The 23,594-nt window shown below is 44.3% G+C and overlaps 1 protein-coding gene and 1 non-coding gene across 2 annotated transcripts in view; both read right to left on the minus strand.

The window, feature by feature from the left end:
• NUP210L (nucleoporin 210 like) overlaps positions 1-23,594 on the minus strand; it is a 124,672-nt gene that overhangs the window by 19,841 nt on the left and 81,237 nt on the right. Inside the window, exons 29-32 of the mRNA XM_049781600.1 lie at positions 23,419-23,510; positions 17,437-17,611; positions 15,569-15,744; positions 11,989-12,206 (exon numbers count right to left, since the gene is read on the minus strand). Coding sequence (XP_049637557.1) covers positions 11,989-12,206; positions 15,569-15,744; positions 17,437-17,611; positions 23,419-23,510 — 661 coding nt within the window. The remainder of the gene's footprint in view (positions 1-11,988; positions 12,207-15,568; positions 15,745-17,436; positions 17,612-23,418; positions 23,511-23,594) is intronic.
• On the minus strand, positions 4,272-4,379 carry LOC126021640 (U6 spliceosomal RNA). The gene has a single exon (XR_007500139.1). It is a non-coding gene; the product is annotated as a U6 spliceosomal RNA (small nuclear RNA).

Below are 23,594 nucleotides of genomic sequence, written 5' to 3' on the forward strand. Positions count from 1 at the left end.
CATGAAGCCTAAGAGTCATCTAAAGGCTCCAAGCACAGTAATTTGTCTAACCCATGGTTTTTCTTCAAGGTCCCAGGAAAGATTCTCAAACACAATTTTCATTGTCAGGTGAGTGTGTTAGCCCGTCCTGGAGTAAATAAGTGCCAAGACAGTCCCATTTATTCCTAGATGATCTTCAATTTTCCTAGGCCAACCTGTCTTTATGGTCTCCCTGTAACATCAGGGTTACCTAGGCTTGGCCAATATAAAGATGTAAAGTCCGAATCAAAATGATGAGCTGGAAGGTATCCTTGGGCCTCTCATCCTCAGTAGGAGTGTCCTGGTAGAAGGGGGTTTGTCCTATCCCTATTCAGGGTTGGGATAGACCTTGATCTCCAGAACTTTTCTAGATATTGAGAAAAGAGACAAGATTGTGTCCAGTCAGTGCAGATCCAGGGTCTGTACTAGTAAATGGTCGATTCCTGGTGTGAGTGCAGTGCTGGACCCAAGGTTCAGGGGTAGTTGACTGATGTCCAGATGAATAAAGCCCAAGTTAAGTCACCAAGGCAAATGTTCAAGGTGGAAGACCCCCTATAGCAAGAAATTACTGAGTTCTCTTCCCTAATGAATAATAACTCCTCTTAGTTTCTAATATTTTTCTGACTTTAATGTGCCTATGCAAAAGGAACAGTGCCATAGGATACTACTAGAGCCTAAGGGGAAGATAATAAACCAAACAATCCCTATCCTGGTTCTTTCAAAAGCACAAAGACTACAAGGGTACTATTTATACTATCTTCTTTTCTTTTCTTTTTCTTTTTTTTTGGTTTTTGGGTCACACTCAGCAGTGCTCACGGGTTACTCCTGGTTCTGCACTCAGAAGTCACTCCTGGCAGGCACGGGGACCAAATGGGATGCCAGTATTCCGTCTGCATGCAAGGCAAATGCCCTAGCTCTATGTTATCGCTCTGGCCCCCCTTTTTTAAGCTTGGTTTTAAAGCTTGGTTCTATGTTTATTATTTATTTTATTGTTGTGACATTAATTTATTTTTATTTATTTATTTATTTATTTTTTTTTTTGGTTTTTGGTTTTTGGGCCACATCCGGCGGTGCTCAAGGGTTACTCCTGGCTGTCTGCTCAGAAATAGCTCCTGGCAGGCACGGGGGCCCATGTGGGACACCGGGATTCGAACCAACCACCTTTTGTCCTGGATCAGCTGCTTGCAAGGCAAACACCGCTGTGCTATCTCTCCGGGCCCCTACATTAATTTATTTTTTAAAATAATTTTTATTGTAACCAAAGTGAATTACAAATCTTTCACAGTAATATTTGAGGTACATGGTGGCATTGAATTAGGAGTATTTGCACCACCAGTTTTGTCCTCTCTTTATTCCAGTTCCCAGCATTCCCCCGGACTGCTAGGATAACTGGTCCTCTCTGTGTATAGCTTGTTGAAGATTGGCTATCGATTCTGTTGTCGTTGACTTTAGGTTTGATGGTTTTCTTTTTTTTTGTTTTGTTTTGTTTTGTTTTTGTTTTTCGGGCCACACCCGTTTGGTTACTCCTGGCTAAGCGCTCAGAAATTGCCCCTGGCTTGGGGGGACCATATGGGACGCCAGGGGATCGAACTGCGGTCCTTCCTTGGCTAGCGCTTGCAAGGCAGACACCTTACCTCTAGCACCACCTCACTGGCCCCGGGTTTGGTGTTTAAGTCTGATCTTTTTTTTTTTTTTTTTTTTTGGTTTTTAGGCCACACCTGGCGATGTTCAGGGGTTACTCCTGGCTGTCTGCTCAGAAATAGCTCCTGGCAGGCACGGGGGACCATATGGGACACTGGGATTTGAACCAACCACCTTTGGTCCTGGATCGGCTGCTGGCAAGGCAAACGCCGCTGTGCTATCTCTCCGGGCCCTAAGTCTGATCCTTTTTAATTTCTACTCAAAGTTTATATGACTGTTTGGTTCTGATACCATCCATTCCCCCCCACCTCAATTTATGAGGCAGAACAAGATGATTCAAGTTATGTGGTTTTATTTGAACACAAAAGAAAAGAAGAAAAAGATGACAACAACAAAAAAGACAAAAGACCAAAATCTACAACAAAAACAAAATAAACAAAACAAAGCTCTAGAGCCCAAACATAGAACGGACACAGTTTCCTGCAACAGCATCAGGAACCAAACTACTACTGAGAAGTTCCTAATATCGCTCTAGCACCAACTTGCATTAGGTTTTTTTGTTTTGTTTTGTTTTGTTTTTGTTTTTGGGTCACACCCAGCGGTGCTCAGGGGTTACTCCTGGCTTTCTGCTCAGAAATAGCTCCTGGCAGGCATGGGGGACCATATGGGACACCGGGATTCGAACCAACCACCTTTGGTCCTGGATCGGCTGCTTGCAAGGCAAACGCCGCTGTGCTATCTCTCCGGGCCCAAAACCCTGTATCTTTTAAGCCAAGGGCATTCCCTTTTTAATATTTTCTATGCCTATGCAAAAACAAAAACACCTTGCCACACCAGCCCTCCATCCTTTTTTCTTTTTTTTTTTCTCTTTTGTTCTCATGTTTATTGTTTGGTTATTGTATTTTTTGCTGTGGTGCTTTTTTGTAGTTGCTGGTTTTGGTCTTTTGTTTGATTTTTGTTTCTTTTTTTATTTATACTATCTTCTAAGAATTTCTACTAGCAAATCTAAAGAGAAGGGGGAAATCTGTAACTACATAATGAAATACACCATAGAGAATATACACATAAGAAGTATAAAAAGGAGCCAGAGAGATAGCACAATGGTAGGACATTTGCTTTGCATGTAACCAACCCGGAAGGGAACTGGTTTGATTCCTGACATCCCATATAGTCTCCCTGTTCCTGCCAGGAGCAATTTCTGAGTGCAGAGCCAGGAGTAACCCTGAGCACCACTGGGTGTGGCCCAAAAACCAACCAATCAATCAAATAAAGTTAAAAAAAAAAAAAAGAAGTATGGGGCCGGAGAGATAACACAGTGGCATTTGACTTGCAAGCAGTTGACCCAGGACCTAAGGTGGTTGGTTCGAATCCCGGCGTCCCATATAGTCCCCCATGCCTACCAGGGGCTATTTCTGAGCAGATAGCCAGGAGTAACCCCCGAGTACAGCCGAGTGTGACCCAAAAACAAAAAACAAAACAAAACAAAACAAAAAAAAGAAGTATAAAAAGAGGTATACATATCCCCTAAGTTTTTTGACATAATGTGAGGAGAGGATAAATTTGGGATCACAACTTCATTCCACAATGCAGTCTTATGGAGTATGAAAAAACGGCTCGCAGCATTCACAGATCAGGAAATGTCCTAGATCCAAGGATCTCTCAATAGCTGAAACCAATTGTGAGCAACAGTCTATGGTGAAATGAGGTGGTAGAAATTGCTCACTGAGATAACATCAGCAATGATGGTATTCTTCTTTGAGGATGACTGCCTCCTCCTCCTCCTTTTTTTTTTCTCCTCCCCAACTGCCTTCTTCTTTGAGGATGACTGCAATTCAAAGACGCGAATGATTCTGACAGCAGCCAGAACAATGACATAGAGCAGGAGGCCTTTATGTAGGATGATACACTGTGAAGAGGACCATGAGCAGTTCACAAGCCAATGGTGCTGCCTGAGTCCCACTGTCCATGCAGTTGGGCTTTCTGCAACAAGTCTAGCTGGGCTGATTTATATTGATTCTTCAAACTTACACCAGAGTGGCACCATAAGCACCAATGTGACCACTGCAGCAGTGGTAGCATCATCTTCTTCCTGGGAAAACGAAATGGCCAGATACAAGAAGAAAGGACTAAATTCAACATAAACAGACATTACATATAATGCGGACCAACATTAAACAAGATGTCTACCACACACACACTCACACGTAGATGAACAAAAGGATCGATACGTAGGAAAAATTGACCCAGGTAAATGGGGTCAAAGTGCTTCAAAATATAAAGCTGGAGGGGCCAGAGCAATAGCACAGTGGTAGGGCATATACCATGCACACGGCCAACACAGGATGGACTCCAGTTCGATTCCCAGCATCCCAGATGGTCCCCCAAGCCTTCCAGGAGAGATTTCTGAGCGCAGAGCCAGTAGTTACCCTAGAGCACCACTGGATGTGACCCCCGCAAATAAATAAATAAATAAATAAATAAATAAATAAATAAATAAATAAAGCTAGCATGTCAGGTGAAAAGTTTTCTAGTTTTTTGGAGTAATCAACATGATGGAGGGAAACTTTGCTGAAAAAAGGCTTAATGGTTTAAAACATGCGTAGAACATTTTTTTTAATATGGAACGCTTCATGAATTTGCATGTCATCCTTGTGCAGAGGCCATGCTAATCTTCTCTGTATTGTTCCAATTTTTAGTATATGTGCTTCTGAAGCGAGCATGCATAGAACTTTTTTTTTTTTTTTTGGTTTTTGGGCCACACCCAGCGGTGCTCAGGGGTTACTTCTGGCTGTCTGCTCAGAAATAGCTCCTGGCAGGCACGGGGGACCATATGGGACACTGGGATTTGAACCAACCACCTTTGGTCCTGGATCGGCTGCTTGCAAGGCAAACGCCGCTGTGCTATCTCTCTGGGCCCACTTTAAGGCAATCTTGCAACATGCATTTACCTATAGATGTTAATGGCAATAATAAGTGAGTAAAGATCTCTGATTTCTGAGATTTTTGGTAGCAGATGAGGCGTTGAATTTTAGATTTAAGCTGGCTTTGAAAAAAATGTAGCAATAATAGATTCATTAAACTGCTTGTGTCTTTGCCAAGCATGTTTTACAGCTTTTTGTTTGCTTGTTTATTTTTGGGCCACACCTGGAGGCGCTCAGGAGTTACTCCTGGCTCTGTTCTCAAAAATCGCTCCTGGCTTGGGGAAAAATATAGAATGCCAGGGATTGAACCCGAGTTCATCCTGGGTTGGCCACATTCAAGGCAAATGCCCTACTCCGGCACTGTTTTACAGCTTTTGAGTCAGCTTTGTTCAAATCCTGATGAAGACCCTCCATCAAGAATAGAAGCAGTTCATGTGGATCCTGTTGACTGTCTCCTACAAACTGATTATTTATCTTTACAATGGTCATCCTAAAGTCTTTTGGGTTGATATATCTGCGCTGTTCTGCCCATAAGGCTTTTATAATCTTACTAAACTCTTCTGCCACCTTGCCTTTATGTCCCAATGGATTTGACATGTTAATGTCCTTCTTATAATGGTTCTGGTAAAAGTAATAAGTCTAACTGGGAATATTATACAGACATTGTAATACTGAGTTCACATAACAAGTGTTTCCTAAATTATGAAGTTCAGTGAGAGAAAGGCTAGATCCCTCATTTACAGCATCGAGATTCTGGAACTGGTCATTTCCACTCCTGAATCTATCTGTCCCAGAGTGTGGTGTCAGTTTATTATCCAGCTTATCTGTTGAAGTCAGAGTTTGTTATGTTCACATTTTTTTGAATAATTTGTGTTGGTTCTGAGGGCAGGTTTACACTCTTATTATGCATTTATGTCTGAGTTTTTTCATTTGTGAGAATCCTGCTTCTGACAAGGCATAGTGGGATCCAAAGTTTCTTGGCAGGGTTGCCATTTATAGAAACATATGCATATCCTTTTCCTCAAATGAGGAGATTACCAGCAATTCATTCATTACCTATTTTTTGTTTTGTTTTTGGGCCACTCGGGTTTTGGTGACACTCAAGGGTTATTTCTGGCTATGATCTCAGAAATCACTCCTGGCATATGGGACACTGGGGATCAAACTGCAGTTCATCCTGGGTCAGCTGCATGAAAGGCAAGTGCTCTATTGCTGCAATATCTTAGCCCCTTTACATTATCTATTTTTTTGGCCACACCCAGTGACATTCAGGGGTTACTCCTGGCTATGCACTCAGAAATTGCTCCTGGCTTGGGGGACCCTTGGGGGAAACTGGGGGATCAAACCACGGTCTTTCCTACGATAGCTAGCACTGGCAAGGCAGACACCTTACCAGTCCACACCACTGCTCGACTTCATTATCTATTTTTACCCAAATAAATGAATTGTTTTCTATACCTGAACATATTTTTTTTTTACCTGAACATATTTTTAAAGTAATTTTCTAAAACTGTATAGGCTCTCAGGGTAAATTCAAGAAGTTTAATGAAAATAATGTTAAGGATAAAATGTCCAAAGGTGGTATGCCACTTTTTCTATATTTTAATAATTGAGTTTTGAGAGTTCTATGAACTCTTCAACTATAACTTGTCCTTGTGGATTATATGGGATGCCAGTGATGTTTTGGTTTTTTTGTTTGTTTTCGGGCCACACCCATTTGATGCTCAGGGGTTACTCCTGGCTATACATTCAAAAATTGCTCCTGGCTTGGGGGGACCATATGAGATGTCGGGAGATTGAACAGCGGTCTTTCCTTGGCTAGCGCTTGCAAGGCAGACACCTTACTTCTAGAGCCACCTCACTGGCCCCAGATGCCAGCGATGTTTGATTTGTCATTCCTTACAAAAGACTGAAAAGTTTTTCTGGGGTCAGAGAGATGGCATGGAGGTAGAGTGTTTGCCTTTCATGCAGAAAGTTGGTGGTTTGAACCCCAGCATTCCATATGGTTTCTTGAGCTTTCCAGGAGCGATTTCTCAGCGTAGAGCCAGGAGGAACCCCTGAGCGCTATCGGGTGTGACCCAAAAACCAAAAAGTTTTTCTGGTGTAGGCTGGGCCATTATCTGTTGTTGGATCCATCTTTATGGATGGGTGAAGGATATGATATTCTGCTCCCCACTGCTTCTGTAAATCACATCTCCATAGGTTTAAAGAAACCAGAGCTACTTAAGGCATGAATATCACCTGTTGATTTTCCAGTCCTATGCATTTCAAATACCTAATGCTCTGGTGAACGAAATTTGGAGGCAAGACCCCTTCTATCTCTTCCAAACTGTTTAGAATTTCTCGTAGGGCCCAGTTTTGGGGCCAATCTCTCTCTCTCTTTTTTTTTTTTTTGGCTTTTGGGCCACACCCGGTGTTGCTCAGGGGTTACTCCTGGCTGTCTGCTCAGAAATAGCTCCTGGCAGGCACAGGGGACCATATAGGATACTGGGATTCGAACCAACCACCTTTGGTCCTGGATCGGCTGCTTGCAAGGCAAACACCGCTGTGCTATCTCTCCGGACCCAGGGGCCAATCTCTTAAAAAAATCACAGACACTCATGCACCCCAATAAAAAATACCTTCAAATTTTCTGTCCTGAATTTTAAGAGTTAATATTGGATTTTTCTCTTTAAACAACAGTAAAATCTATAAGTATATTAGCAGAAGCCTCAGGGTTAACACATCTGAAGCTTTCTTCCATGATGTGTTTTGATTTTCCAGGCATAACATAAGGAAGTAATAAAATTTGAGCTATATTTTCACCTTTCTTAAAGATCAAGACTGTGGGTACTGAAAGACCTACATGTCAGAATCTATAATCCCCAGGTGAATTACTATTCCTTTGAGCATTAAACTGCTTCTTCCTTAAATCATCCCCACAGTCCCTTGGGGGGATGTTATGTCAGACCTAATTTTATAAGGGCATAGAGCTAGAAGGAAGGTCAAATCTTCCGGCAGGGACTATCTAAACTCAGCTTCCAGAAATGGCAGGCTTTAATGAGCTCTGACCCAGTTTCCTGAGAAGATTGATTAAGTCTTGGTCTCAAGGGGATGGGTCCTTGAGCAGGTACAAAAAGAGGTTGTGACCTGTATTGTTTTCGTAAATGCTCCATATTGCCACACTTAAAGCATATGACCTGATCTCTAAAGATAGACTTTAGACCCCTCCCCCCTGTTGCTGGCGAGATGATTAGGTACAGAATGACAGTCACTTGCCCAATGAAATCCATTCCCACACCTCAGGCAAAGACCAGGTGGTTTCCTTGGGCAAAACCTATTGATCTGATTTTCTGAAGTTTGCCACTGAATAGCATATGTTGTTAGAGATGCCATAGTGGGGGCAGAAGGGGTTAATTGTAAATCCAAGCAAGTCTACAAGCAAGTAGAAATCCTATGTCTCTCTAATTGGTTTCTCTAATTATGTGTAAGATAATCTAACAATATTCATTGGCATTGTTCAAGGCTAAGGTTTTTGTCAAGAGATTTTTAATTTCCATATTTCTAAACTGCCTTTTTTTTTTTTTTTTTGGTTTTTGGGTCACACCCGGCAGTGCTCAGGGGTTACTCCTGGCTCTATGCTCAGAAATCGCTCCTGGCAGGCACGGGGGACCATATGGGACGCCGGGATTTGAACCACGGACCTTCTGCATGAAAGGCAAACACCTTACCTCCATGCTATCTCTCCGGCCCCATCTAAACTGCCTTTTAATTGCCTCTGTCAATTCCCCACAAATTCTGCATATGGCTCCATAGCTCCCTGAATAATCTTTGTATAACTAGCCTTTATCTCAATATCTGAGTCAATTCTCCCCGCCCCCAAGCTTTCAATGTAAGTTCCCTGACAAGTTTTTTTTTTTGTTTTGTTTTTTGTTTTTTTTTGTTTTTGTTTTTGTTTTGGGTCACACCTGGCAGCACTCAGGGGTTACTCCTGGCTCTATGCTCAGAAATCGCTCCTGGTAGGCTCAGGGGACCTTATGGGATGCCGGGATTCGAACCACCAACCTTCTGCATGCAAGGCAAACACCTTATTTCCATGTTACCTCTCTGGCCCCTCCCTGACAAGTTTTAAAACAGCATAGTATAGTCTTGCCTACCTATTTATTTCTGTGTATAGTCCTTATCATATAAACATTTCATAAGATTTGAGTTTTGCAACCCTCCTTCCAGAGTGATTTAGTTTATTATTTATTTAAAAAATTAATATCTTTATTTAAACACTGTGATTACAAATATGATTGTAGTTGGGTCAGTCATGTAAAGAACATCCCCCTTCACCAGTGCAACATTACCATCAATGATTTAGTTTATTAATTTTACTCTTAGAATTTTCTTCAAATCACATTTTCATTTTTGGGGGATCACACCCGGCAGCATTCAGGGGTTACTCCTGGCTCTGTGCTCAGAAGTTGCTCCTGGCAGGCTTGGAGGACCATATGGGATGCCAGGAATTGAATCGGAGTCTGTCTGGGGTTGGCTGTGTGCAAGGCAAAGCCCTACCTTTGTGCTATTGCTCTGGCCCCCACATTTTTTATTGTAAATATTGAGAAGCACTCAAACAGGTCTTTTCAACACCCACCACTACTGCAGGTACCAAGGTATTCAAAACAAAATGAAGAAAGAGGACTATACTCCGAGCATACTTTCTTTTTTTTTTTTTTTTTGGTTTTTGGGCCACACCCCGTAACGCTCAGGGGTTACTCCTGGCTATGTGCTCAGAAGTTGCTCCTGGCTTGGGGGACCATATGGGACACCGGGGGATCGAACCGCGGTCCGTCCAAGGCTAGCGCAGGCAAGGCAGGCACCTTACCTTTAGCGCCACCGCCAGGCCCCTGAGCATGCTTTCTTAAATCTACTGAGATAATTTATATTCAAACCCTCATAGTTTGAAATTTGATTATTTTCCAGATGGGGAGAATTAGTTTCTAATACTGTGTTATTACTAATTTCACTAAGAACTATCCCTTGTGGGGAAGGCGGGTTGGTTCCACACACTCTAAAAAGCTGAGATGGAAGGTGGGTGTGGGTGAGAAACCTACAAATCCACCTTCTGATTGGAACATTTCAATATCATTTGATTAGCTTTGTAAGCCAATATCCTCAAGAAAAACCGCTAGATGCTTTACTAGACTAGTGCAAGTAGGGGGCAGCAGAGCACCAGTCTCAGGGCTTTGGGTTTGACTACGTGTGATCACCGGAAATGCCTACTATTTGGCTTTACAGGCCTTTAAAACTATTAGAAAGCTCTTCAGAAACTTTTAAAGCAATGTTCGAATAATAAGTCCTTGCCTCAGCAAATTTTAACACAAGGTTAGAGAATTCAGCCTGACTTTTTTGATTCTCACCATATATATAAGATGAAAAAAACAAGGAAAGCTACCCGTAATGCAATTTGCATGAGGAGAAGCCAGGGTCCTTCAACCAAAGCCCAAGGAAATGACATCACATGAAAGCAAAGAGTTGTAAGTTTAAAAAGCCAGAACTGTAAAATCTACTTGAGAAGCAATGAAAAAGATATCTCACCAGTAGACGGCAGAGTCCCTGTTTGAATCCCTGTTACAATTTCAAGTTTGAATTCGGGAGACATCTATAATCAGAACCCCTGGCTCCAAAACCATGATCTGGTGAGACACGGGTCTGGAAGCAAACGTTGACACAGGAAATAATCCATACAGTGAAAAGGTAAAAGAACGGGTTCAGGGCCGAAGAGATAACATGAGCTCTGGCAGGTGTGACCCAAAAACCAAAAAAAAAAAAAAAAAAAAAAAAGAATGGGTTCAGAAAATTCAACAATTCAACACTCAAGTGAGGAATCCCACCACACAAGCCTTTTTATTACTATGGGCGGTATTTTTTTTTAGAAGGGGCCTGGGCCTGTCACACCTAGCAGTGCTCAGGGCTTACTCCTGACTCTGTGCTCTGGCATCACTCCTGGCAGTGCGTGGGAGACCATATGTGGTATTAGGGATAAACAGTGGTGGTCCATGTGCAAATCAAGCACCTTAACCCCTATACTATCTCTCCAGCAAGTACTCTACCAATAAACTACTTAGCCCTAAACTGAGAATTTAAGAAAATATAAAGTACTTCTTTTCTCAGTAAGAACCTTGTATTTTAGGTAAGTTGGTGGAAAAAAATCTTCTAAGGGCTAAGTTGCATTTTTGTTTTGTTTTGTTTTGTTTGTTTGTTTGTTTGTTTTTGGGTCACCTGGCAATGCTCAGGGGTTACTCCTTGCTTTGCGCTCAGAAATAGCTCCTGGCAGGCTCAGGGGATCATATGGGATGCCGGGATTCAAACCACCATCTGTCCTAGATCAGCTGCATATGAGGCAAATGCCCTACCACTGTGCTATATCTCCGGCCCTTTTCTTTTTTTGGGGGGGGGGCACACCCAGTGGCACTCAGGGATTACTCCTGGCTTTATGCTCAAAAATAGCTCTTGGCAGGCTTGGGGGACCATATGGGATGCCAGGGATTGAACCTGGGTCCATCCTGGTCAGCCGCATACAAGGCAAAGATCCTTCCGCTATGCTATCGCTTCAGCCTTTTTTTTTTTTTTTTTTTTGGTTTTTGGTCACACCCTGTGGCATTCAGGGGTTATTACTAGCTCTTCGCTCAGAAATTGATCCTGGGGGCCGGAGAGATAGCATGGAGGTAAGGCGTTTTGCCTTTTATGCAGGAGGTCATCGGTTCTAATCCCGGCGCCCCATATGGTCCCCCGTGCCTGCCAAGAGCAATTTCTGAGCCTGGAGCCAGAAATAACCCCTGAGCACTGCCGGGTGTGCCCCCCCCCCCAAAAAAAAGAAATTGATCCTGGCAGGCATGAGGGACCATATGGGATACCAGGATTCAAACCACTGTTTGTCCTGGGTTTGCTGTGTGCAACTGCTATATTATCTCTCTGGCCCTCACTCAGGCCTCTCATTTTTTCTTTTTAAATTTTCTTTTCTTTTCTTTTCTTTTTTTTTTTTTTAGAAATTTTCTTTTTTTTAGAGCCATACCTAGTGATGCTCAGAGGTTACTCCTGGCTCTGCACTCAGGAATTACTTCTGGTGGTGCTTGGGGAACCATATTGGATGCTCAGGATCCAACTCAAGTTGACTGTGCAAGACAAGTGTCTGGCTTCTAAGTTGTTTTCTTGTTTTTTTTTTTGGGGGGGTCACACCCAGCAGTGCTCAGGGGCCACTCCTGGCTCTACGCTCAGAAATCACCCCCGGCAGGCTCGGGGGACCATATAGGATGCTGGGATTCGAACCACCGACCTTCTGCATATAAGGCAAACGCTTTACCTCCATGCTATCTCTCCAGCCCCCCTAAGTTGCTTTCTAATTCTATCAGTTGTGTGGCTGATAAAGAGAAGGCATCCAGACCATTCTGGTTGAGGAGGTGAGTGCTGAAGCAGATGACATCTCCGACAAATGTAAGCTTGACATCTGGTTCAATTGCATGTTCTACAATAACAGGAATGTAGTCTGCTATGCCTGGATGTCTCTGGTCCCAGAGACTCACGAGTGTGAGCCCTCGGTTCACAGCCTGGGCCATGTACGTGTAGTTCCTATTTCCTGGTCCAATAAGTAGCAGGTCATCTCTGTAGGTAGATAAAAAGGTAGAAATTCCTGAAAACAGATCAGAGTTAGGACTCCCGTTTGAAGCAGATCTCTAGCACAGCACTTAACATTGAATATCTAAACAAAACAAAACAAACCACTCTATAATGGGGAGTAAGCAACAAGGGATCCTGGAGTCAGTGTCTTTTATCTTGTCTTGTTTTATTTATTTCTTTTTCTTTTTTTGGTTTTTGGGCCACACCTGGCAGTGCTCAGGGGTTACTCCTGGCTATCTGCTCAGAAATAGCCCCTGGCAGGCACGGGGGACCATATGGGACACCAGGATTTGAACCAACCACCTTAGGTCCTGGTTCGGCTGCTTGCAAGGCAAACACCGCTGTACTATCTCTCCGGCCCTTGCTTGTTTGTTTTAGGGTCACACCTGGTGGTGGTCAAAGATTACTTCCATTTCTATGCTCCCGAATCACCCCTGGAGAGCTCAGGGGATCATATGTGATGCCAGTGATTGAACCTGGTTCAGTCATGGGTAAGGCGAATGCCTTTCCAGTTGTACTATCACTCTGGCCTCGAGAACATGTAAGTTTATTTGATTTATTTATTTATTTATTTAAATTTGATTTATTATTTATTTATTTATTTAGTTTTTTGGGTCACATCGGGCAGCATTCAGGGGTTATTCCTGACTCTGCTGAGAAATTGCTCCTGGCAGGCTCAGAATTCCATATGGAATGCCAGGATTCAAACCACCATCCTTCTGCATGCAAGACAAACGCCCTACCTTCATGCTATCTCTCCGGCCCCTATTTATTTAATTTTTGGTTTTTAGGTCACACCTCGCATCGCTCAGGAGTTACTCCTGGCTCTGCACTCAGAAGTCACTCCTGGCAGGCTCAGGGGACCATATGGGATGTCGGGATTTGAACCAGGATCTATTCTGTGTTGGCTGCATGCAAGGCAAAGCATAGCCTTACCGCTATGCTATCTCTCTGGCCCCATTTTATTTTATTTTTTAGGTTTTGGGTCACACCCAGTGGTGCTCAGGGCTAACTCTTTTTTTTTTTTTGGTTTTTGGGCCACACCCTGTGAGGCTCAGGGGTTACTCCTGGCTATGCGCTCAGAAGTTGCTCCTGGCTTCTTGGGGGACCATATGGGACGCCGGGGGATCGAACCTCGGTCCGTCCTAGGTTAGCGCAGGCAAGGCAGGCACCTTACCTCCAGCGCCACCGCCCGGCCCCATGGGCTAACTCTTAACTCTGTGCTCAGGGTTCATTCCTGGTGGGCTTGGGTGGTCCATAAGTGCTGAAGGTTGAATCCAGGTCAGTTGCAATCAAGCATCTTCCCTGCTATCTCTCTAGGGCCCTGGCACCAGGTCTCCTGACGAGGCCGATACAAGGGTGGATAGCAGGGAAGCATTGTCAGAGCTATAGGCTTCATTTATTGAAGGTAGGGACAAGGCTTTTAAGGGCAACCTTCAGGTGGGAAATAATGTGGGTAATACAGTTTAGGAATTACAGCAACAAGATGGTATGTGAAGACAACAGTCACAAGGCATCATTGATTTGGATGGTATACAAAGATAGTGGTTATGATGCCCATGGCATCATTAAATCAAGAAGTAGGTAAAGATAGCAGTTGTAATGCTTATGGCATTAGCTGTAAGCTTATGGCTTAGCCTAGATAGTTTGTAAGGAAAGGTTGTTTGACCTGGATAACTTTCTCCTTAGCTTATCCTGCACTCATAGTAGCAGCAGGGATACATGTTTCTAAACAGAGACTTTCTTTTTGTTTTTGTTTTTTTTTTGTTTTGTTTTGTTTTTTGTTTTTGGGCCACACCCGGCGGTACTCAGGGGTTACTCCTGGCTGTCTGCTCAGAAATAGCTCCTGGCAGGCACGGGGGACCATATGGGACACCGGGATTTGAACCAACCACCTTTGGTCCTGGATCGGCTGCTTGCAAAGCAAACACCGCTGTACTATCTCTCCGGGCCCAGACTTTCTTTTATATTCAAGGCCAGCTTGCAGAAATTCTCTTATTCCCCAGCTTCTCTCCCCCACATCTCTCCAGCTCTTTCTATTTTTTGGGGTGCAAGAGTCATATTGGGAAGTGCTCAGGGCTTACTCCTGGCTCTGAACTCAAGAGATTGGGACTATATGTGGTGCTAGGAATTGAACCCAGATCAGCCAGGTGCAAGGCAAGCACCCTATTTGTGTACTATATCTCTGCCCCCTAGAGCCAGTCTTTTATTCCCATTTTGTCTATATTTATATCAGTATTCTGTCTGTTTCTACAGTGCTCAAAGGAATGAAATTTTTTTTTTGGGGGGGCTGAAGTGCTACTCTAGGGAGTAGTCCAGGGGTTACTCCTGGCTCTGCACTTTAAGCACACACAGTTCATTGTGTTCTCTGACCCCTTTAAGTTTTGGGGGGGGTGGTGCTCAGGGCTTACTTTATTCTTACTCTCCCCCCCTTGCTTTTTTGATTTTTGGGTCACACCCAGTAATGCTCAGGGGTTACTCCTGGCTCTACGCTCAGAAATCGCTCCTGGCAGGCTTGGAGGACCATATGGGATGCCGAGATTCGAACCACTGACCTTCTGCATGCAAGGCAAACACTTTACCTCCATGCTATCTCTCCGGCCCCTGTTTGTTTGTTTTTCCTTGGGCACACATGGCTTACTACTGCCTATGGGGTGCCAGTAATCAAACCTGTGTTGGCTGCATACAAGGCAAGCACCTTATGATGTACTATCTCTCCCCACTTTGAATTTTTTTAAATTTAATATACTTTGAATTTTTTTTTTTTACTTTGAATTTTTTTAATTAAAAAAAGTTGTTTTTTTTTTTCCAGGACAAGTTTTTACTAATATTCCAATTACCTCCCTCTGGGAGCTTTTTGTCAAGTAGAACTTGACAGATTTAAAGTACCTTAAAATTTATCTCCATTGAACAACTAATACCACTCTGATCCCAAACCCCTTTCCCCCATTTTTTTGGGCAATGCCAAGGAATTGCAGTAAGAAAACTACTCCACCATTGAGTTACATCTCAGACTTTTTGTTTGTTTGTTTTTGTTTTTGGGCCACACCCAGTGATGCTCAGGGGTTACTCCTGGCTACGCGCTCAGAAGTCGCTCCTGGCTTGGGGGACCATATGGGACACCGGGGAATCGAACCGCAGTCCGTCCAAGGCTAGCGCAGGCAAGGCAAGGCACCTTACCTCTAGCGCCACCGCCTGGCCCCACATCTCAGACTTTTCATTTCACATGTCAATGAAAGAAATAAATATCAATTCCAAAAGAGTGCATGACAGGAATTTACCAGAGAGTATGAATTAGTCTATAAGGTTTCTCCCAAACTGTCAGGACCATCATTTTACCCCCATACCTGTTCAGAGCCAGATAAAGCTGGGTATTGTGTGTGTGGAACTTCTCTCCAATGCTGCTATAAAATTCAACAGTGAAGGTGAGAGACATGCCCAAGGGAAAGGCTGACAGGACCCTTCCTTGGGTAGTGTATAGCTTGGGCTGGCTGCTCATTCTCAGGTATGCCACTGGTGCTACCTGTGGAAATAAAACATGATGGTACAGAGAAAGGTGCACTGGGGAGATGTTGTAACCAAAATCTGAGGTTTAGACTTAGTGATCAAATAGTTCTTCTCTGAGGGCTGAAGCAATAGCATAGTGGTAGGGCATTTGCTTTTTATACAGCCAACCCAGGACAGACGGTGGTTCGAATCTTGGCATCCCAGATGCCCCCCCACAAGCCACAGGAGCGATTTCTGAGCACATAGCCAGGAGTAACCCCTAAGCGTCACTGGGTGTGGCCCCCCCCAAACCAAAACAACCAAATAGTTCTTCTCTGCAAGGAACAGCTCTTTAGTTAGATGACTTAAGTCAAAGTAGGAAATAGATTTTTGGGGTGGGGAATACACAGCACTTCTCAGGGGCTATTACCAGCTCAGTGCACAGGAGTAACCCCTGAAGGTGTTTGGTGGTGCTAGGGATTGAACCAAGATTGGTTGCATATAAGGCAAATGTGTAGCCCTGGTTGGAAAGTTTTTTGTTTGTTTTATTTTGGGCCACACCTGGCAATGTTCAGACTTATTCTTGGCTCTATGCTTAGGGATTTTGAACCCATGTTGGAGATGTGCAAGCAAGAACCTTACTGTGTCTCTGATTCTTGCATATGGCCAACCCAAGTTTTATCCTTAGAATCACACATGGTTCCAAAGCCTGCCAGGAGTAATTCCTGAGTGCAGAGCCAGGAATAACCTCTGAACACTGCTAGGTGTGGCCCCAAAACTAAACATGATTAAAAAAAAAAAACCAAAACACAACCCAAGAGCGTGGCCCTGCAGGCCATGAACAGTGTTGAGGTGTCCCTGGCAACAAAGGGATCAAGTAGCACCCACATCCTTGGCCTTAGCACCTAACCCTTAGCCCAACTGACCAAGTGTCACAGGGAGTGGCCCTGACCCCCTTGGCCCTTCTTGGGAGGTCTCCCTCCAAAAAAACAATACTTACAGAAAATAAAAAGGAGGGGCCGGAGAGATAGGACAGTGGTAGGGTGTTTGCCTTGCAAGTGGCCGACCTAGGACCAATGGTGGTTTGAATCCTGGCATCCCATATGGTCCCCCGAGCCTGCCAGGAGTGATTTCTAAGCATAGAGCCAGGAGTAACCCTTAAGCGCTGCCGGGTGTGACCCAAAAATAAAAAAAAAATAGAAATCTCTCCTGGCAGACTCTGGGGACTATATGGGATGCCAGGATTCAAACCACCGTCCTTCTGCATGCAAGGCAAATGCCTTACCTCCATGATATCTCTCTAGCCCTTCTTTTTATTTTTAAGCCAGAAAAATTTCAAATTACTTTTCTGGGATTTGAGTCATACTCAGCAGTGCTCATGTCAATTCCTGGTCCTGTGTTTCAGAAGTGGCCCCTGGCAGCGATTAAGATCCATATGCAGTGCCAAGGATAGAACCAAGGTGAGCTATGGGCTAGACAAACTCCTTCCAACTGTACTTGCTTTGGGCCATGATTTTTTTGTTTGTTTTTGTTTTAGGCACTACACCCAGGGGTACTCAGGTGCTTTTCATGATTCTGAGCTCAGAAGTGATTATAGGAAGTGCTGAGGGACAAAATGTGGTACCAGGAATACAAAACTGGGGTTCATGAGTAAAAAGACATCACAATCCCTATCTGTTTCTCTGGCTCTTTTTTTTTTTTTTTTTTTTGAGTAAGTTTTGTAATTTACCTGAACTCCAATTATTGTTGTTTGGTTGACTCCAAAGGGTTCTATAGAAGTGACTTCCAACACAGCAGTACCTGCAATGGAACCAGCTTTCAGGAGCCCTTTGCCATCGTCCTCAATCACGGATGCATTAGGGAAACACTTGAGGACACGGGAACTCACGAAGGCGGCCCCTTCCCTAGGAACAAACGGAGCAAGTGGCATCTCTGGGGGCCAAGAAGAAAAGGTGGTTGGTTCAAATCCCGGTGTCCCATATGGTCCCCCGTGCCTGCCAGGAGCTATTTCTGAGCAGACAGCCAGGAGTAACCCCTGAGCATAGCCGGGTGTGGCCCAAAAAAAAAAAAAAAAAAAAAAGATTGCGTGGCCCACTGTGTAGAGGATCATTGAGGAAATTACTTGCCATTCTCCATGTTGTGTACTTTGGGTTATAGTTATGTCTTTGCCAATAAAATCCCATTACATATTTATCATTAAAAATTATTTGACTTGGGCCCGGAGAGATAGCACAGTGGTGTTTGCCTTGCAAGCAGCCAATCCAGGACCAAAGGTGATTGGTTTGAATCCCGGTGTCCCATATGGTCCCCCGTGCCTGCCAGGAGCTATATCTGAGCAGACAGCCAGGAGTAACCCCTGAGCACTGCCGGGTGTGGCCCAAAAAACCAAAAAAAAAAAAAATTATTTGACTTGGGGCTGGAGAGATAGCATGGAGTTAAGACATTTGCCTTGCATGCAGAAGAACAGTGGTTCGAATCCCAGCATCCCATATGGTCCCCTGGGCCTGCCAGGAGCAATTTCTGCTGCGTGTGACCCAAAAACCAAAAAAAAAAAAAAAAATGAAAGAAAGAAAAATTGACCAGGGGTTCAGTGATAGCACAGTGGTAGGGCTTTTGCCTTACACGCGGTTGACCCAGGTTCAATCCCCGACATCCCATATGGTTCTCTGAGCCAAAAGTATTTCTGAGCGCATAGCCAGGAGTAACCCCACCGGCTGTGGCCCAAAAACCAAAAAAAAAAAAAAAATTATTTGGCCAGCTGTACTTAAGTTTCTCTCTGGCTGGGAGTTTCTTTCCCTTCTACATTTTTGGAGGTGGGAGGAGCCACACCTGGCAGTGCTCAAGGATTACTCCTGGCAGGCCTGAGGGAACCATATGGGATGCCAGGGATCAAATTTGGGTCAGCCTCGTGCAAAGCAAACACTATTTACCCTCTGTGCTATCACTCTAGCCCCACTCTTTGTTTTTGGATCATACTCAGCAGTGCTCAAGGATTATTCCTCGCTCTCTACTCAGAAATTATTCCTGGAAGGGCCTGGAGACCATATGTGATCCCAGGAATCAAATCTGGGTCAGCTACATGCAAGGCAAATGCCCTACCTGTTATGCTATTGTTCCAGTCCCTCTGCTTTTTGGGGGCTATATCAGGCGCACCCAGGAGTTACTTCTGGTTCTATGCTCAGAAATTACTCCTGAGAGGCTCAGGGAATCCTATGGGATGCTGGGGATTGAATCCAGATCAGCCACGTGAGAAGCAAATGCCCTACCCGCTGTGCTATAGCTTTGGCCCAGCCCCACTATGTTCATTTGCCTTTTTATTGTTTTTGTTTATTTTGGGACCACACTCATTGATACTTAGGGTTTACTTCTGGCTCTGCACTCAGGGATCACTCCTGGTAGGGCTCAGGAAACCACATGGGATACAGGGGATTGAACCGAGGTTGGCTGTGTGCAAGGTAAATGCCCTATCCAAAATCCCTCTAATTTCACATAAACTTTCTATGTAAAAAAAAAAAAAGATCTGACTAAAGAAATTGAAAACAAGTAACAAGGTCAGGGATGTAGCTTAGTGACAGAGCACACATCTCTTGTGTATATAAGGCTTGGATATGAGTCATAGAACCAAAAATATCCCCAAAGACAATAAACAGAACAGAAAGAAAAAAGAGCAATTATTGAGGGGCCAGAGAGATAACATGGAGGTAAGGCGTTTGCCTTTCATACAGGAGGTCATCGGTTCGAATCCCGGCGCCCCATATGGTCCCCTGTGCCTGCCAGGAGCAATTTCTGAGCCTGGAGCCAGAAATAACCCCTGAGCACTGCTAGGTGTGACCCAAAAACCACACACACACACACACACACACACACACACACACACACACACACACACACACAAAAGCAATTATTGAAACAAATACCTATTCAAGTATGTGAATGTTAGATTCACAGTATACAAAAAGTGAATACAATGACTGTCATACTCACAATAGCTAAAAGGCAAGAACAGGTATAATGAAGAATGAACGAATTAAAATTAAGTATGTGGGGCCGGCGAGGTGGCGCTAGAGGTAAGGTGTCTGCCTTGCAAGCGCTAGCCACGGAAGGACTGCGGTTCGATCCCCCCGCGTCCCATATGGTCCCCCCAAGCCAGGGGCAATTTCTGAGCGCGTAGTCAGGAGTAACCCCTGAGCATCAAACGGGTGTGGCCCAAAAACCAAAAAAAAAAAGTTATATTTTTATAATGGCGTATGATACAGTCACAAAAAGGAATGTAATGCTGACTCATGCTACAATACGGCTAGAACCTGAGAGCAAGCTGACTGAAAGAAAACAATACAAAGGTAACGTATATGAATCTCTCTCTCTATGAAGTACACTAGATAGCTACATCTCTAGAGAGAAAGGATCAGTATCTGCCAGGTTGTTGTGTATGTAAATATTTTTTGGATTATTATATTACTGACCCTACCCTGATTGGTAATTGTGCCCTACCCTAGGGTGTGACCTGGCATTCTGCCCCCACCCTAGGGTGGTACCTGATTCTCCTTCCACCATTGGGTGGTACCTGATTCTGGGGGATAAAAACAAGGGTCTGTGGAAGGCGGGGAGCTTTTGGCAGGAACTGATGCTGAGACCTTGGACTTCAGTCTTGTTCACCGAGTAAATAAAGCTAATATTTCCACAAGCCTGACTGTCTGCAAGCTGTTTACCCGCCGTTTTACCTCAGAACCGCAGGCTGGACAGGGTGGCAGACGCGTGCTCCGAGCTGGAGGGGAAAGACCTCATCCTCCATCCCTCCATCAGTCAACCTCTTCAGGGGCTGACTTGCAACACCAGGTGAGGGAGAATGAGAAGTGACTACTATAGATCTCTTTTTTGTGGTAATAGAAAAAATTTTTTTTTTTGGTTTTTGAACCACACCCTGGCTCTGTGCTCAGAAGTTGCTCTTGGCAGGCTTGGAGACCATATGTGATGCCAAGGACTGAACCTGGGTCCATCCCAGGTCATCTGCGTGCAAGGCAAATGCCTACTACTGTGCTATGGCTCTGGCCCCATTTTGGAAATAGATGATGGTTACAAAGTGATAACTGGAGAGGCACAGTGGGAGAGGTGGCATCGCAAGTAAGGAGCTTGCCTTGTATGCAGTTGACCTTCAATATCCAGCACCACAAATGGCTTCTGGAGCCCACCAGGAGTGATTCCTGAGGGTTGATCCAGGAGTAAGCCCTGAACATCTCTGGGTATGTCCCAAAAGAACAAAAAGAAATCAAGGGACAATAATGTGAATATATGCGATGCCGCTGAATCACAAAATGGTTCAATTGGGGACTGGAGTGGTGGTGCAAGCGGTAGGGCATTTGCCTTGCATACACTAACCTAGGATGAACTGTGGTTCGATCCCCCGTCATCCCATATGGTCCCCCAAGCCGGGAGCGATTTCTGAGCACATAGCCAGGAGTAACCCCTGAGCATACCTGGTGTAGCTCAAAAACCAAAAGCCAAAAAGAAAAATGGTTCATTTAGGTCAGAGGTCCTCAATTTTTAAACAGGGGACCAGTTCACTGTCCATGAGTCTCTTGGAGGGCCAGACTGAAGTTTTAAAAAAAATATTAACAATAGTGGCCCGTGGACCATAGTTTGAGAGCCCTTGCCCGAGACTGAGAGGAGTTGAGAGATAGAAGGCAGGGAGTTGGAGAGTGTGGTGCACATCCCACATATGCAAACTGTGAGCCTCGGACGAGTTGGCTGCTAAGCAGGGCAGGCAGTAGTGGCAAAAAACACCCAGCAGGCCAGATAAATGTCCTCAGTATGCCCTAGCTTGAGGAGTCCTGAATTAGAGCATGCTTTGCATGAAGAGGCTTGGTTCAATCTCCCAGCTAGGTATGGCTTCCCAAAACTACTAAGCCCAGAATTTACAGTTTCCTCCACCAGCACTGTCAGAGATGCCTCCAAATTAAATAATATTACTATTATATGCTTTTTACCTCAAGAAACAAAAATATTTGTTTTGGGGCTAGAGCGATAGCCAGGGGAATCTGGGATGCCAGTGTTTGTCTTGTATGCAGCCGACCCAGGCTCAATCTCCCAGTATCCCTAAGGCTGCCAGGAGTGATTTTTTTGAGTGCAGAGCCAGGAGTAACCCTGAGTCCTACTGGTGTGGCCCAAAAACCAATAACAACAAAAAATTTGTTGTTTAGAAAAGTCATATAGAAAGGGCAGGAGTTGGGCCCGGAGATAGCATAGCGGTGTTTGCCTTGCAAGCAGCCAATCCAGGACCTAAGGTGGTTGGTTCGAATCCTGGTGTCCCATATGGTCCCCCATGCCTGCCAGGAGGTATTTCTGAGCAGACAGCCAGGAGTAACCCCTGAGCACCGCCAGGTGTGGCCCAAAAACCAAAAACCAAAAAAAAAAAAAAGAAAGGGCAGGAGTGATGATAGTATAGTGCATGGGACACTTGTTTTACATGTGGCTGACCCAGGTTTAATTACCAGCAGTGCTACATATGGTCCCCAGATATGGTCCCAGAGTCTTCTAGGAATGATTCCAGAGCATTGCTAATGTGGGACCCCTCAAAAAAAATTGCCTTGCATGTGGCTGATGCAGGACAGATAATGATTCGAATCCCAGCATCCCATATGGTTCCCTGAGCCCACCAGGAGGAGCAATTTCTGTTTTTTGTTTGTTTGTTTTTGGGTCATACCCAGGTTACCCCTGGCTCTACGCTCAGAAATCGCTCCTAGCAGGCTCAGAGGACCATATGGAATGCCGGGATTCGAACCACCATCCTTCTGCATGCAAGGCAAATGCCCTACCTCCATGCTATCTCTCCAGCCCACCCCTGTTTTTGGTTTTTGTCCAGGAGTTATTTATGAGTACAGAGCCAGGAGTAGCCCCTGAATGATACCAGGTGTGATCCAAAAATAAAAAACAAACAAACAAACAAAAGATATAGAAGGCAATAATTTTTTTCTTGTAGGATGTTTTCCTGGGGGTAAAGTTAGTATCTATGTTTTTTTTTGGGTCCATCCATACTTGGTAGTGCTCAATGCTTACTCCTAACTCTGTACTCAGGTATCACTTTTGGTGGGGCTCAAAGGACCATATGGGATGCTGTGGATTGAATTTGGGTCAGTGTGTATAAAGCAACGTCCCTCACCTGTTGGGACTCTGGTCCCTCAAGTTAGAATATTAAAAATATTGGGAGGGCCCGGAGAGATAGCACAGCGGCGTTTGCCTTGCAAACAGCCAATCCAGAACCAAAGGTGGTTGGTTCGAATCCCGGTGTCCCATATGGTCCCCCGAGCCTGCCAGGAGCTATTTCTGAGCAGACAGCCAGGAGTAACCCCTGAGCAATGCCGGGTGTGGCCCAAAAACCACACAAAAAAAAATAAATAAAAATAAAAATAAAAATATTGGAAAACCTCAGACCAGAGAGATAGCAAACAGCGCAGAGCCAGGAGTAACTCCTGAATGCCACTGGATGTGACCCAAAACAAAACAAAACAAAACACTATTGAGAAGCTTCAATCAGTAGTGCAAAGGGATTATCTGGGCTCTGCACACAGGAATCACTCCTGGTGTTGTTCAGGGGACCATATGGGATGCCAGGGATTGAACTTCAGTCATCCTGTATAAGGCAAGTGTACTATCCATTGTACAATCTCTCTGACTCCTACAGTTAGAAACTTTCTGCCTTTCTTATTCTCCTTACCTGTTGGTATGGAGCTTGAGCTGAGAATTTATAGGCATCAGAATTTGCTCAGATTGGCACTCTGGATAGAAAAGTTGGAGTTTTTCAAATACCTACAGTGAGAAAATAATGTTTTCCTTATTTCTGGAAAAGACAACTGATGACTTTAATTCACACGTGAACAACTATAAATCAGC

This window comes from Suncus etruscus, chromosome 10 (assembly GCF_024139225.1).
Source record: "Suncus etruscus isolate mSunEtr1 chromosome 10, mSunEtr1.pri.cur, whole genome shotgun sequence".
Taxonomy (NCBI): domain Eukaryota; kingdom Metazoa; phylum Chordata; class Mammalia; order Eulipotyphla; family Soricidae; genus Suncus; species Suncus etruscus.